Source organism: Hirundo rustica, chromosome 27 (assembly GCF_015227805.2).
Source record: "Hirundo rustica isolate bHirRus1 chromosome 27, bHirRus1.pri.v3, whole genome shotgun sequence".
NCBI classification, from domain to species: Eukaryota; Metazoa; Chordata; class Aves; order Passeriformes; family Hirundinidae; genus Hirundo; species Hirundo rustica.
In genome coordinates this window covers 4,875,428-4,885,256 of record NC_053476.1, presented here as the reverse complement: position 1 = coordinate 4,885,256, position 9,829 = coordinate 4,875,428, and the positions used below count along the sequence as shown (strand labels likewise).

At 63.7% G+C, this 9,829-nt stretch overlaps 1 protein-coding gene across 3 annotated transcripts; it reads right to left on the bottom strand.

Moving 5' to 3' along the window:
• Positions 1-526: 526 nt before the first annotated feature.
• PHB1 (prohibitin 1) lies at positions 527-6,473 on the bottom strand. 3 transcript variants are annotated; one of them, XM_040087245.2, is made up of 7 exons: positions 6,329-6,473; positions 4,934-5,041; positions 4,400-4,561; positions 3,353-3,495; positions 2,472-2,588; positions 1,868-1,963; positions 527-890 (listed from the first exon to the last, which is right to left on the bottom strand). In XM_040087245.2, exons 2-7 carry the CDS (start codon positions 5,019-5,021, stop codon positions 678-680), a joined length of 819 nt encoding a protein of 272 aa, XP_039943179.1. In that variant the 5' UTR covers positions 5,022-5,041; positions 6,329-6,473; the 3' UTR covers positions 527-677. The 3 variants fall into 3 exon arrangements, with proteins under 3 accessions (XP_039943179.1, XP_039943177.1, XP_039943178.1); XM_040087243.2 differs by lacking the exon at positions 6,329-6,473 and adding an exon at positions 5,457-5,507; XM_040087244.2 differs by lacking the exon at positions 6,329-6,473 and adding an exon at positions 5,418-5,457.
• Positions 6,474-9,829: the final 3,356 nt, after the last annotated feature.

Here is a 9,829-nt window from a genome sequence, read left to right as displayed (position 1 = left end):
GCGGGGCAGGGCTCACACCCAGCTCCTGGCGCCCGGGGCTGGAGAGCGCTGCGGCCTCTTCCCTTTTTTCCTTGGGATCCTGGGGAACACGGCTGTGCCATCAGAGCCAGCAGCCTCTGCACAAAGCCACCAAAAAATGAAAAATTAAAAATCAAATTTCCCTTTGGCTAGCCTTGGCTTTGTGCTGTTTTGTCCCCAGCCCTGGGCAGGGGGGGCTCGGGGCTCTGCTGTCCCCCGGGAAAAGGGGAAAAGAGGGAAAAGGGAACCCCTGGAAAAGGGAGGAAAGGGGGAAAAAGGAGGAAAAGAGGGAAAAGGGCACCCCTGGAAAAGGAGGAAAAGGCCCTGAGGCAGCTCTGAGGTCGATGCAGGGACTCACCTGGCCTTCACTCCAGGGCATGTCCGCTCCTGGCGCTCCAGCAGCCCGGAATGGGGCGATCCCCAACTCTCACTCCCTGAATTCCCACCTTTTTCCCCCAAACCCCGCCTCACTGAAGCCACCCACAGGCACAAACCTCAGGCCTGGGCGTCGCCAGCGTTCACTTTTATTCGATCACCCATCCAAAAAAACGCCCCCCTAAAATCCCTCCGATCTCCAAATTTCCGTTTCCTCCGCTAGGAAACGGCGATGATTTCTCTTTTTTCCCCCTCCTTTCCCGGGGGTTTCCCCCGCGGCAGCCTCACTGGGGCAGCTGCAGCAGCACGGACTGTCCCGAGGGCAGGTAGGTGATGTTGCGGGAGCGCGAGAGCTGGTAGGCGATGTCCTCGGCCGCCTCCAGCTTGCGCAGCTCGATCAGCCCGTCCCCGGCCGTGGCCAGCGAGTTGGCAATCAGCTCCGCAGCCTTGGAGTCTCCCTCCGCAGAGATCACCGCTGCCTTCTTCTGCTGCTCGGCCTGCGGGGGGAAACCAAACAAACAACACCCGCGTGTGGGCGCACGCTCCTGGCTCTCAGGGACTTCAGCCTCCGGGCAGGTTTCTTCCCCAAGGAAAAGTTTCTCGGGAAAGGTTCTCCTTAAAACAACCTTGGCAAAACAACCCTCCCTCCTCTAAACAACCGTGGCAAAACAACCCTCCCTCCTCAAAACAACCGTGGCAAAACAACCCTCCTACCTCTAAACAACTGTGGCAAAACAACCCTCGTACCTCTAGACAACCGTGGCAAAACAACCCTCCCTCCCCAAAACAGTCTTTCTCCAGGAGGTGCTTTGCCGTTTCTTTAATTTCACCAATGAAATTAGAGGTGTGTCCTCCCTATTCCCTACGTTGGGCCTGTATCAGAACACCTTATAGAAAGTAATAAGAATTGGACAATGAAGCCTTTTTTTCCTATGCTCTTTGCCTTGTTTAGAGTCTCTCATCTTTCTTTCCTGTCCTACAGCGACGCCCGGATCCACCGGGAGAAGGGGAAAGGATGGAGGGACCCGCGGGGTTCCACCCAGCCAGGGTCAGGACAGAAATTAAAAAGGTGTTTGGGGGTTAAGGTGGTGTTCTTTAAACTGGTTTGTTGCCACTGTGTGGGGAAAAAAAAATATAGCTAATACGCCTGCGGTGGGAAAAGGAAAAAAAGGCGATTTCCAGAATTTCCAGGTGAATTTTGCCGGGTTTTGACGCACCCATCCCACCCCGAGATCCCGATTGTTTTGTGGGTCCCTGGGGACGCTCCCAAGCCCAGAGGGCTCCGCTCAGCTGAAATCCGAGATGCCACAAGAGATGGAAACGCCACGGGGGCTCCCAGAGATCAACCAGCATGGATCCAGCAGCAAACAGAGGAGCCTCCCGCTGGGATCGCGGAAAACCTTTCCATCCAGGAAGGCTGGGACAGGATACCCCAGAGAAAGCCCTGGAGAGGGGAGGAGGGAGCCCGGGTTACCTTCTCCACGATGAACCTGGCCCGCTCCGCCTCCTGCTGCGCCACCTGCTTCATCTCCACCGCCTCGGTGAACTCCTTGCCGAAGGTCAGGTGCGTCTGGGGACACAAACCGGAGCGGCTCAGGGCAGGGACGATTCCCACCGCCGTGGGAAAGTTCCAGACACAGCGTGGCAGAAACAAAGTCCCCCTCCCGCGGAGGAGGCTCCCGGCAGGATCCCAGGACAGCCCCACAGCCTGGTTACAACTCTTAATTTAATTACGAGGGATAAATTCCATTTGCCAAGGGAGGTGGGAGCGCAGAGCCCCCTCCACCTCAGCAGAGGAACCAGTGGGAGTTTTCTGCTGCCCAAGCGGGAATTTCGCCTCCCGGCGCCTCTTCCCCTGCGGAGCTGCTGCCAAACCCCAAAAGCAGCTGCAGCCCGATGGGTCACCCTCAGAAAACCCCTGCAGGGACGGCCGAGGCCACCAAGGGCTGCCCAAGGTCACAGGACAAAAGCAGAGCTGCGAGCACGACGTCCCGACACGGACACATGTGTCCGAGCGTCCGAGCGTCCGGCGCGCCATCCTCGGGCCGGGATCCCCTGGAGCGGGGAGCAGGGCTCACCAAGGACACGTCGTCCAGGATGAGGCCGAAGGTGGCCGCTCGCTCGGTGAGGTCCTCGCTGACCTGCCGGGACACCAGCTCCCGCTGCGTGATCAGCTCGCCGGCGTCAAAGCGCGCCTGCAACCGAGGGAACGGCGCTGGGAATGGCTGGGAACGGGGCTGGGAACGGGGCTGGGAATGACTGGGAATGGGGCTGGGAATGACTGGGAATGGGGCTGGGAACGACTGGGAATGGCTGGGAATGACTGGGAATGGGGCTGGGAACGACTGGGAACGGGGCTGGGAACGGGGCTGGGAATGGGGCTGGGAACGACTGGGAATGGGGCTGGGAACGGCGCTGGGAACAGCTGGGAATGACTGGGAATGGGGCTGGGAACGGGGCTGGGAATGACTGGGAATGGGGCTGGGAACGACTGGGAATGGCTGGGAATGACTGGGAATGGGGCTGGGAACGACTGGGAACGGGGCTGGGAACGGGCTGGGAATGACTCAGGAATGGGCTGGGAATGGGGCTGGGAATGGGGCTGGGAATGACTCGGGAATGGGCTGGGAATGGGGCTGGGAACAGGCTGGGAATGGGGCTGGGATCGGCATGGATGTCACTGGGAATGGCAGGGAATGGGATGGACACCGCTGGGAACAGGATGGGATGGGATGGACACTGCTGGGAATGGGACGGACACAGCCCCAGGCTGCACCAGGCAGGACAGCCCCAGGAATTTCCCCATGGAAAGGGCCCCGCTGGGGGGTTTGCAGCCCCCACCCCTGGAACTGTCCTGTCCAGGTGTGGATCCCAGCGTGGGGATGGAGCCGGAGGAGCTCCCAGGTCCCTTCCCGACCCCGACCCGGGCTGGAATCCGGCGGTGCCAGGCCGTGCTCACCACCACGGACTTGAGGATCTCGGTGGTGATGGAGGGCAGCACGCGCTCGTCGTAGTCCTCGCCGATGCTGGTGAAGATGCGCGGCAGCTGCGCCGTCACGGGCCGGAACAGGATCCGCAGCGTGATGTTCACGTTCTGCAGGTCTGGGGGGACAGCGCCTCGCTCGGGGAGCTGCCCTGGGCTCACCCGGGCTGCTGCAGGACCAGGGAGCCGCTCCCCAGCCTCCCTTCGCCGGGAAAACCAGCTGGGATCACTGCCCTTCGCCCCACGGGGGTCCCACCCCACCTGTGCCACCTGGGACAGACCCAGAGATCCCTCCTGTGTCACCTGGGACAGCCCCAGAGATCCCTCCCGTGTCACCTGGGACAGCCCCAGAGATCCCACCTGTGCCACCTGGGACAGCCCCAGAGATCCCTCCCGTGTCACCTGGGACAGCCCCAGAGATCCCTCCCGTGTCACCTGGAACAGCCCCAGAGATCCCACCTGTGCCACCTGGGACAGCCCCAGAGATCCCACCTGTGCCACCTGGGACAGCCCCAGAGATCCCACCTGTGCCACCTGGGACAGCCCCAGAGATCCCACCTGTGCCACCTGGGACAGCCCCAGAGATCCCTCCCAACCCCAAACATCTGGGATCAAAGGAAGAGCTCTTTAAGCTGTTCCTTATCAAAAACCTCAAACCATTCCTGTGTCTGGGATCTCCGCACCCGAGGAATGGTTTGGGATGGAGGATTCCCTCCCCGGCCCAGCTGCTCCGCGATTCCCTGGCGATCCCACGAGTTTGGAACGGCCAGGAGGGGTCTGATCTCTTTAACAAGGAACTCCTCCTCTGGCCCCAGATGTCTGGGGTGGGAAGGGACCTCTGGACACCCGGAGCAGGCGACACAGGCGGGGTTGGTGACACCGAGGGACGCCCCGGGCCCCTCCTGTCCCCGAGCTCGCTCACCCTCGCCTCACGTGCAGCTGGAACTCGGTCAGGATCTGCCCCTAGGATAAACCCAAACCCCAAATTCCACCCCCGGAGCCCCGCCCGGGGCCAGCTCCCACCTTTGCTGCCGGTGATGACGGGGACGTTGCGGGGCCGCGAGCGGCAGTCGAAGATGATGGGCTTCTGCACCCAGGGGATCAGGAAGTGGGTGCCCTCCCCCACCACCACGTCCTGCACCCCACGGAAACGGTCAAAGATCACGGCCCGGTGCCCGGCGTCCACTGCGGGGGAAAGGGCACGTCAGGGGTGACACTGCCGGGGGGAGAGGGCACGTCAGGGGTGACACTGCTGGGGATGAGAGTGACACTGCCAGGGATGGGGGGTGACACTGCTGGCACCCCGCGTGTCGTGTGGGGGGATCAGAGCCGTAATTAACAGCCCAGCAGGAAATTAACGGGCTCGTCTGGATGCAAACAAAGCACGGAGGAGCCGCAGATGCAACCCCGGATCCTGCCAGCCCGCTGCCCTCCCGGAGAAAGGAGCTCGCGAGGGTATCTCACGCTTTTATCGGGCAATAAAAAGCACCGGGAGGTCAGGACCGGGCCAGAAACTCAAAATAACGGGGCTGGGAGCGCCCGGCCCGCCCCACTCACCGTTGTAAAGAGCCGAGTTGACAACTCCGCCCGCCACGGCCAAGCCCAGGCCGAGCTTCCCGATGCTCTCGAACACCTTGGCAGCCATCGCACCCCTCCAGAGCCCTCCTGAGAACCCCCGGAGCCGTCAGACCCCGCCGGGCACGGCCGGGGGGCTGCGGGGGCCAAGCCCTGCCCGGAACCCCACACGGCAGCGAGGAGCACGGCCCGGGGGTCCCCTCAGTCCCGGGGGGCTCCCCAAAGCCCCAGGGGTCTCCCCAGTCCCCGGGGATCTCCCTGCCGTGACCCCTCCCCGGGCTCGGTCCCCGCCGCTCCCTGTGCCCCGCTCCAGGACCGTCTCCAGCTCTCCCCGCACGGCCCCCCGGGCCTCCCGCTCCCCGCCCGCTCGGCCCCAGCACGGGCACCCCACGGGCCAAGGCCTCGCTGCCTCCACCCTGCCCGCCCGCCCTCGGGCCCCGGTTCGCCCCGGTTCCCCCGGACCCACCGCCGCCCCCAGGCCCGCCGCTCCCGCCGCGCCGCTGACCTCCACATGAATCCGCGGCCGCCCGCCCCAGCGCGCCTGCGCGCCGCGCCAAGACGCGCGCTCCCCATTGGCCCGCGCCGCCCGCGGCTCTCTGGGATGTGCAGTTCTCTGCCCCCCCGCCCGCCGCCGGCCGGCCTGCAACTCCCGATAGAACCCGCGGCGGCCCGCGCGCTGAGCAAGGCCCGGCGCTATTGGCTGGAGCTGCGCGCAAGGCTCTTGGGAGATGTAGTCCTGGGGGGGCGGCACCTGGGGGTGTGCGGCGACAAGGGACATGGCGGGGGACAAGGGACATGCGGGGACAAGGGGACATGGGGGGGACAAGGGACATGGGGGGGGACAAGGGACATGGTGGGGACAAGGGACATGCATGGGGACAAGGGACATGGGGGGACAAGGGACATGGGGGGGACAAGGGACATGCATGGGGACAAGGGACATGCATGGGGACAAGGGACATGGGGGGACAAGGGACATGCATGGGGACAAGGGACATGGGGGGACAAGGGACATGCATGGGGACAAGGGACATGGGGGGGACAAGGGGACATGCATGGGGACAAGGGACATGGCGGGGGACAAGGGACATGCGGGGACAAGGGGACATGGGGGGGACAAGGGACATGGGGGGGGACAAGGGACATGCGGGGACAAGGGGACATGGGGGGGACAGGGGACATGGGGGGACAAGGGACATGGGGGGACAAGGGGACATGGGGGGACAAGGGGACATGCATGGGGACAAGGGACATGCGGGGACAAGGGACATGCATGGGGACAAGGGGACATGCGGGAGCAGCGCTGCCCACTCCCAGAATCCCAGAAGAGGCTGGCAAGGGACCTCTGGAGGTCACCCAGACCGACCCCCTGCCCACCTGGCGCAGGTGACACGGGTGGGGTTGGTGTGTCTGGGACACCCCAGGACCTTCCTGGTCACCTGTCCCGGCCACCCTCCACGGACGGCTCTTCCTCCTGTCGAGGGGGAATTCGTGGATTGGTTTGCGGCCGTTGCTCCTCGGTCCTGGCACGGCCCAACGGAGCCTGACACCTCCCGGAGATATTCCCGTGCGCTGATGGGATCCTTCCTAAAATGAGAGATTTCTGTGGATATCTGAGATAAATCCCTGGATATCTGAGATAATTCCCTGGATATCTGAGATATTTCCATGGATATCTGAGATATTCCCGTGCACTGATGGGATCCATTCCAAACTGAGAGATTTCTATGGACATTTGAGATATCTCCATGGATTGACAGGATCCCCTCTTGAGTGACAGTTTTCCGTGGATATTTGAGATATTTCCGTGAATATTTGAGATATTTCCATGGATATCTGAGATATTTCCACGCATTGACGAGAAACCCTCTCCAGTGACAGATTTCCACGGATATTCGGGCTATATCTCCGTAGAAATTCGGGATATATCTCCGTAGAAATTCGGGATATCTCCACTCTCAGCCTTCCCTCCCCGAGCCTGACCAGGCCCAGCTCCCTCTCCCTCCTCACCCGAGCTGCTCCAGACCCCAAATCATTTTGGGGGCTCGGCGTCTCCCCAGAGCTGCAGGATTTGATGGCAAAGGAGAAATTCCCTGCCCGGGTCCCCTCCTGTCCCCGGAGCCGCTAGAGGGAAGCAGCGCTCTCCCTTCGGCTCCGGGAATCCCGAAAAACGGGGGGAAAAAAGGAAAAAAAAACACAAAAACCCAAAAAAACCTCCCCCCCGAGCCGTGCCGGCTCTGCGGGATGGGGAATGTGGGGTTCGGGACGGAGCCTCCCAAAAAAACGGCCGGGGAGAGCCCCCAAATTGAGCTGGGACCCCGTTATTGGGTGATGGCCATGGGTCTGAACCCCAAAATTGAGCTGGGACCCCGTTATTGGGTGATGGCCGTGGGTCTGAACCCCAAATTGAGCTGGGACCCCGTTATTGGGTGATGGCCATGGGTCTGAACCCCAAAATTGAGCTGGGACCCCGTTATTGGGTGATGGCCGTGGGTCTGAACCCCAAAAGGGCTCCAGGGCCCCTCCCGGAGCCTTTCCCGAGGTCCCGCTCCCGGTTTGGGGGGACATTACCTGGCGGCTCCAGGGGGCTCCTCGTCCCCCCAAAGCTCCTCCTCTTCCCCAGCGCCCGCTCCCCAAAACCCCCGGGACAGCCCGGCACGGAGATCCGGGGGATTCCGGGGGATTCCGGGGGATTCCAGGAGATTCCAGGGGATCCCGGGCCTCGGCCACGCCCGCGGGGTTCGGCAGCGATGGGACTTTTCCACCCCAAATCCGTGCGCGGAGGGACGGGGCTGGCGCTGATCCCGCTCCTTTGGGGGGTCCTGGTCCTGCCCGGGGGTCCCAGACCCTTCCCGGGGGTCCCCAACCCTTCCCGGGGGTCCCAGACCCCGCCCGGGGGTCCCCAGACCCCTCCCGGGGGTCCCCAAACCTGCCCGGGGGTCCCCGACCCCTCCCGGGGGTCCGAGCCCAGCCCCGCGCCCGGCACAAACCCCAATCAGGCTCAATCAAGGTTTAAATCTAATTAACGCAAACTGCATTAAAGCCCTGCGAGGCCGCGGCCGGGAGTGGATTCGGCCTTAATGCGATTTGGGCCGAGCTCCCCGCCGCGATTTGCAAGTCCGAGAAATCGAATTTAGGGCCCTTTGCATTCTGAGCCGCGTCCGCGCGGCCCCGCGGCGCGGATTAATTAATCTGCTTTAAAACCCGGCCCCGCCCTGGGCTCAGACAGCTTCACCCGGCTCGCCCCCGGGGCCAGCAGGAAACAAAATAAATAAAAATAGAAATAAAAAAACCCCAAAAATAAATAGAAACGATGTCCTGGAGCGGGGACAAAGTGGGGTCAGGGGCTGGAAAAGCCCGGCCTGGAGGGGGGGACCCCCAAAATCCCTCAAAATTAAAAAAAATCCCGCGAAATTCCCCCATTTCTGCCCTCCCGGGACAAGCCCGTCCCACCCGGGACAAAGACGCTTCATTGTCGCCTCTCCAGCTGCCCCGGGGCCGGAGCCGCTTCCGGGGCCGGGGGCCTCCGGGGGGCTCCGGGGGGCTCCGGGGGGCTCCGGGGGGCTCCGGGGGCCCCGATCCCCCCGGGCTGAGCGCCCCGGGGCCGCCGTTTCCAGGGATACTGCGGGGGGTCAGCGGGAGGTCCTGGGATGCTCCAGCCCTCCCTTAATCGCTCGTTTGTTCCGCGCAATTAGCGCCAGGTGCGCGTCCGCCGCCGGGGGAGCCCGGAGGGTCCCCCCCTGACCCCCGAGGGTCTCTCCTGATCCCCGAGGGTCAATCCTGATCCCCGAGGGTCTCTCCTGATCCCCGAGGGTCCCCCCTGATCCTGATCCCGGCGGGTTCCTCCTGATCCCCGAGGGTCTCTCCTGACCCCCAAGGGTCTCTCCTGATCCTGATCCCCGAGGGTCTCTCCTGATCCTGATCCCGGAGGGTCCCCCCCTGACCCCCGAGTCCTGATCCCCCCTGATCCTGATCCCCGAGGGTCCCCCCTGATCCCGGGCTCAGCACAGATCGGTGGGGGAAGGACGAGCTCCCCTCGGTGCTGAGCCGCGTTCACATCGCTGACCCTGTCCCTGTCCCTGTTCCCTGTCCCTGTCCCTGTCCCTGGGATGCTCCCATCCCCTGCTCTCCCCCCAGCCCGGCCGGGAAACCCACGAGGAGGGGAGGTTTGGTGGCCCACAGGGGGGGTTCGGTAGCCCAGGGAGGAGGGAGGGGAGGGTTTGGTGGCCCACGGGGCTGGTTCGGTAGCCCAGGGAGGAGGTGTTTTTGGTGGCCCACGGGGCGGGTTCGGTAGCCCAGGGAGGAGGTGTTTTTGGTGGCCCACGGGGCGGGTTCGGTAGCCCAGGGAGGCTCCCCCGGCCGCCGCCGCTGCCCGACGGCTCCGCTCCCCGCCCGGCCGCGGCTCCCCCGGGTGCCGGCGGCGCTCCCGGGCGTCGCTTCCCGCATGGCTCCGGCCCAAGCTCCCCATTCCCTCCCTGGCACCGGGAGCTCTCCGCGAGCCCGGGGAGATTTAATCGCCCCAGATCGATCCCAAATTCCCGGCTGAGCCGCGCTAGGGAGGGCTGGAGGATCCCGGGGAAGGGAGGGAGGGATGGAGGGACGGAATCCAGGGATGGAGGGATGGAGGGATGGAATCCATGGATGGAGGGATACAGGGTTCGAATCCATGGATGCAGGGATGGAATTTATGGATGCAGGGATGCAGGGAGGGATGGATCCGGCCGCGCCCGGAGAATCGAGGCTGGGGAAGGTGAAACAGGCGCTTTTGGAGGCTGGGGGGACGCTCCAGACGCCCTGGGACAAAGTTCGTGTCGCCCAAACGCCGCCCTCGGCTGCGGGAAAACCCTCGGGCTCCCTCATTCCGGGGAGATCGAGCCC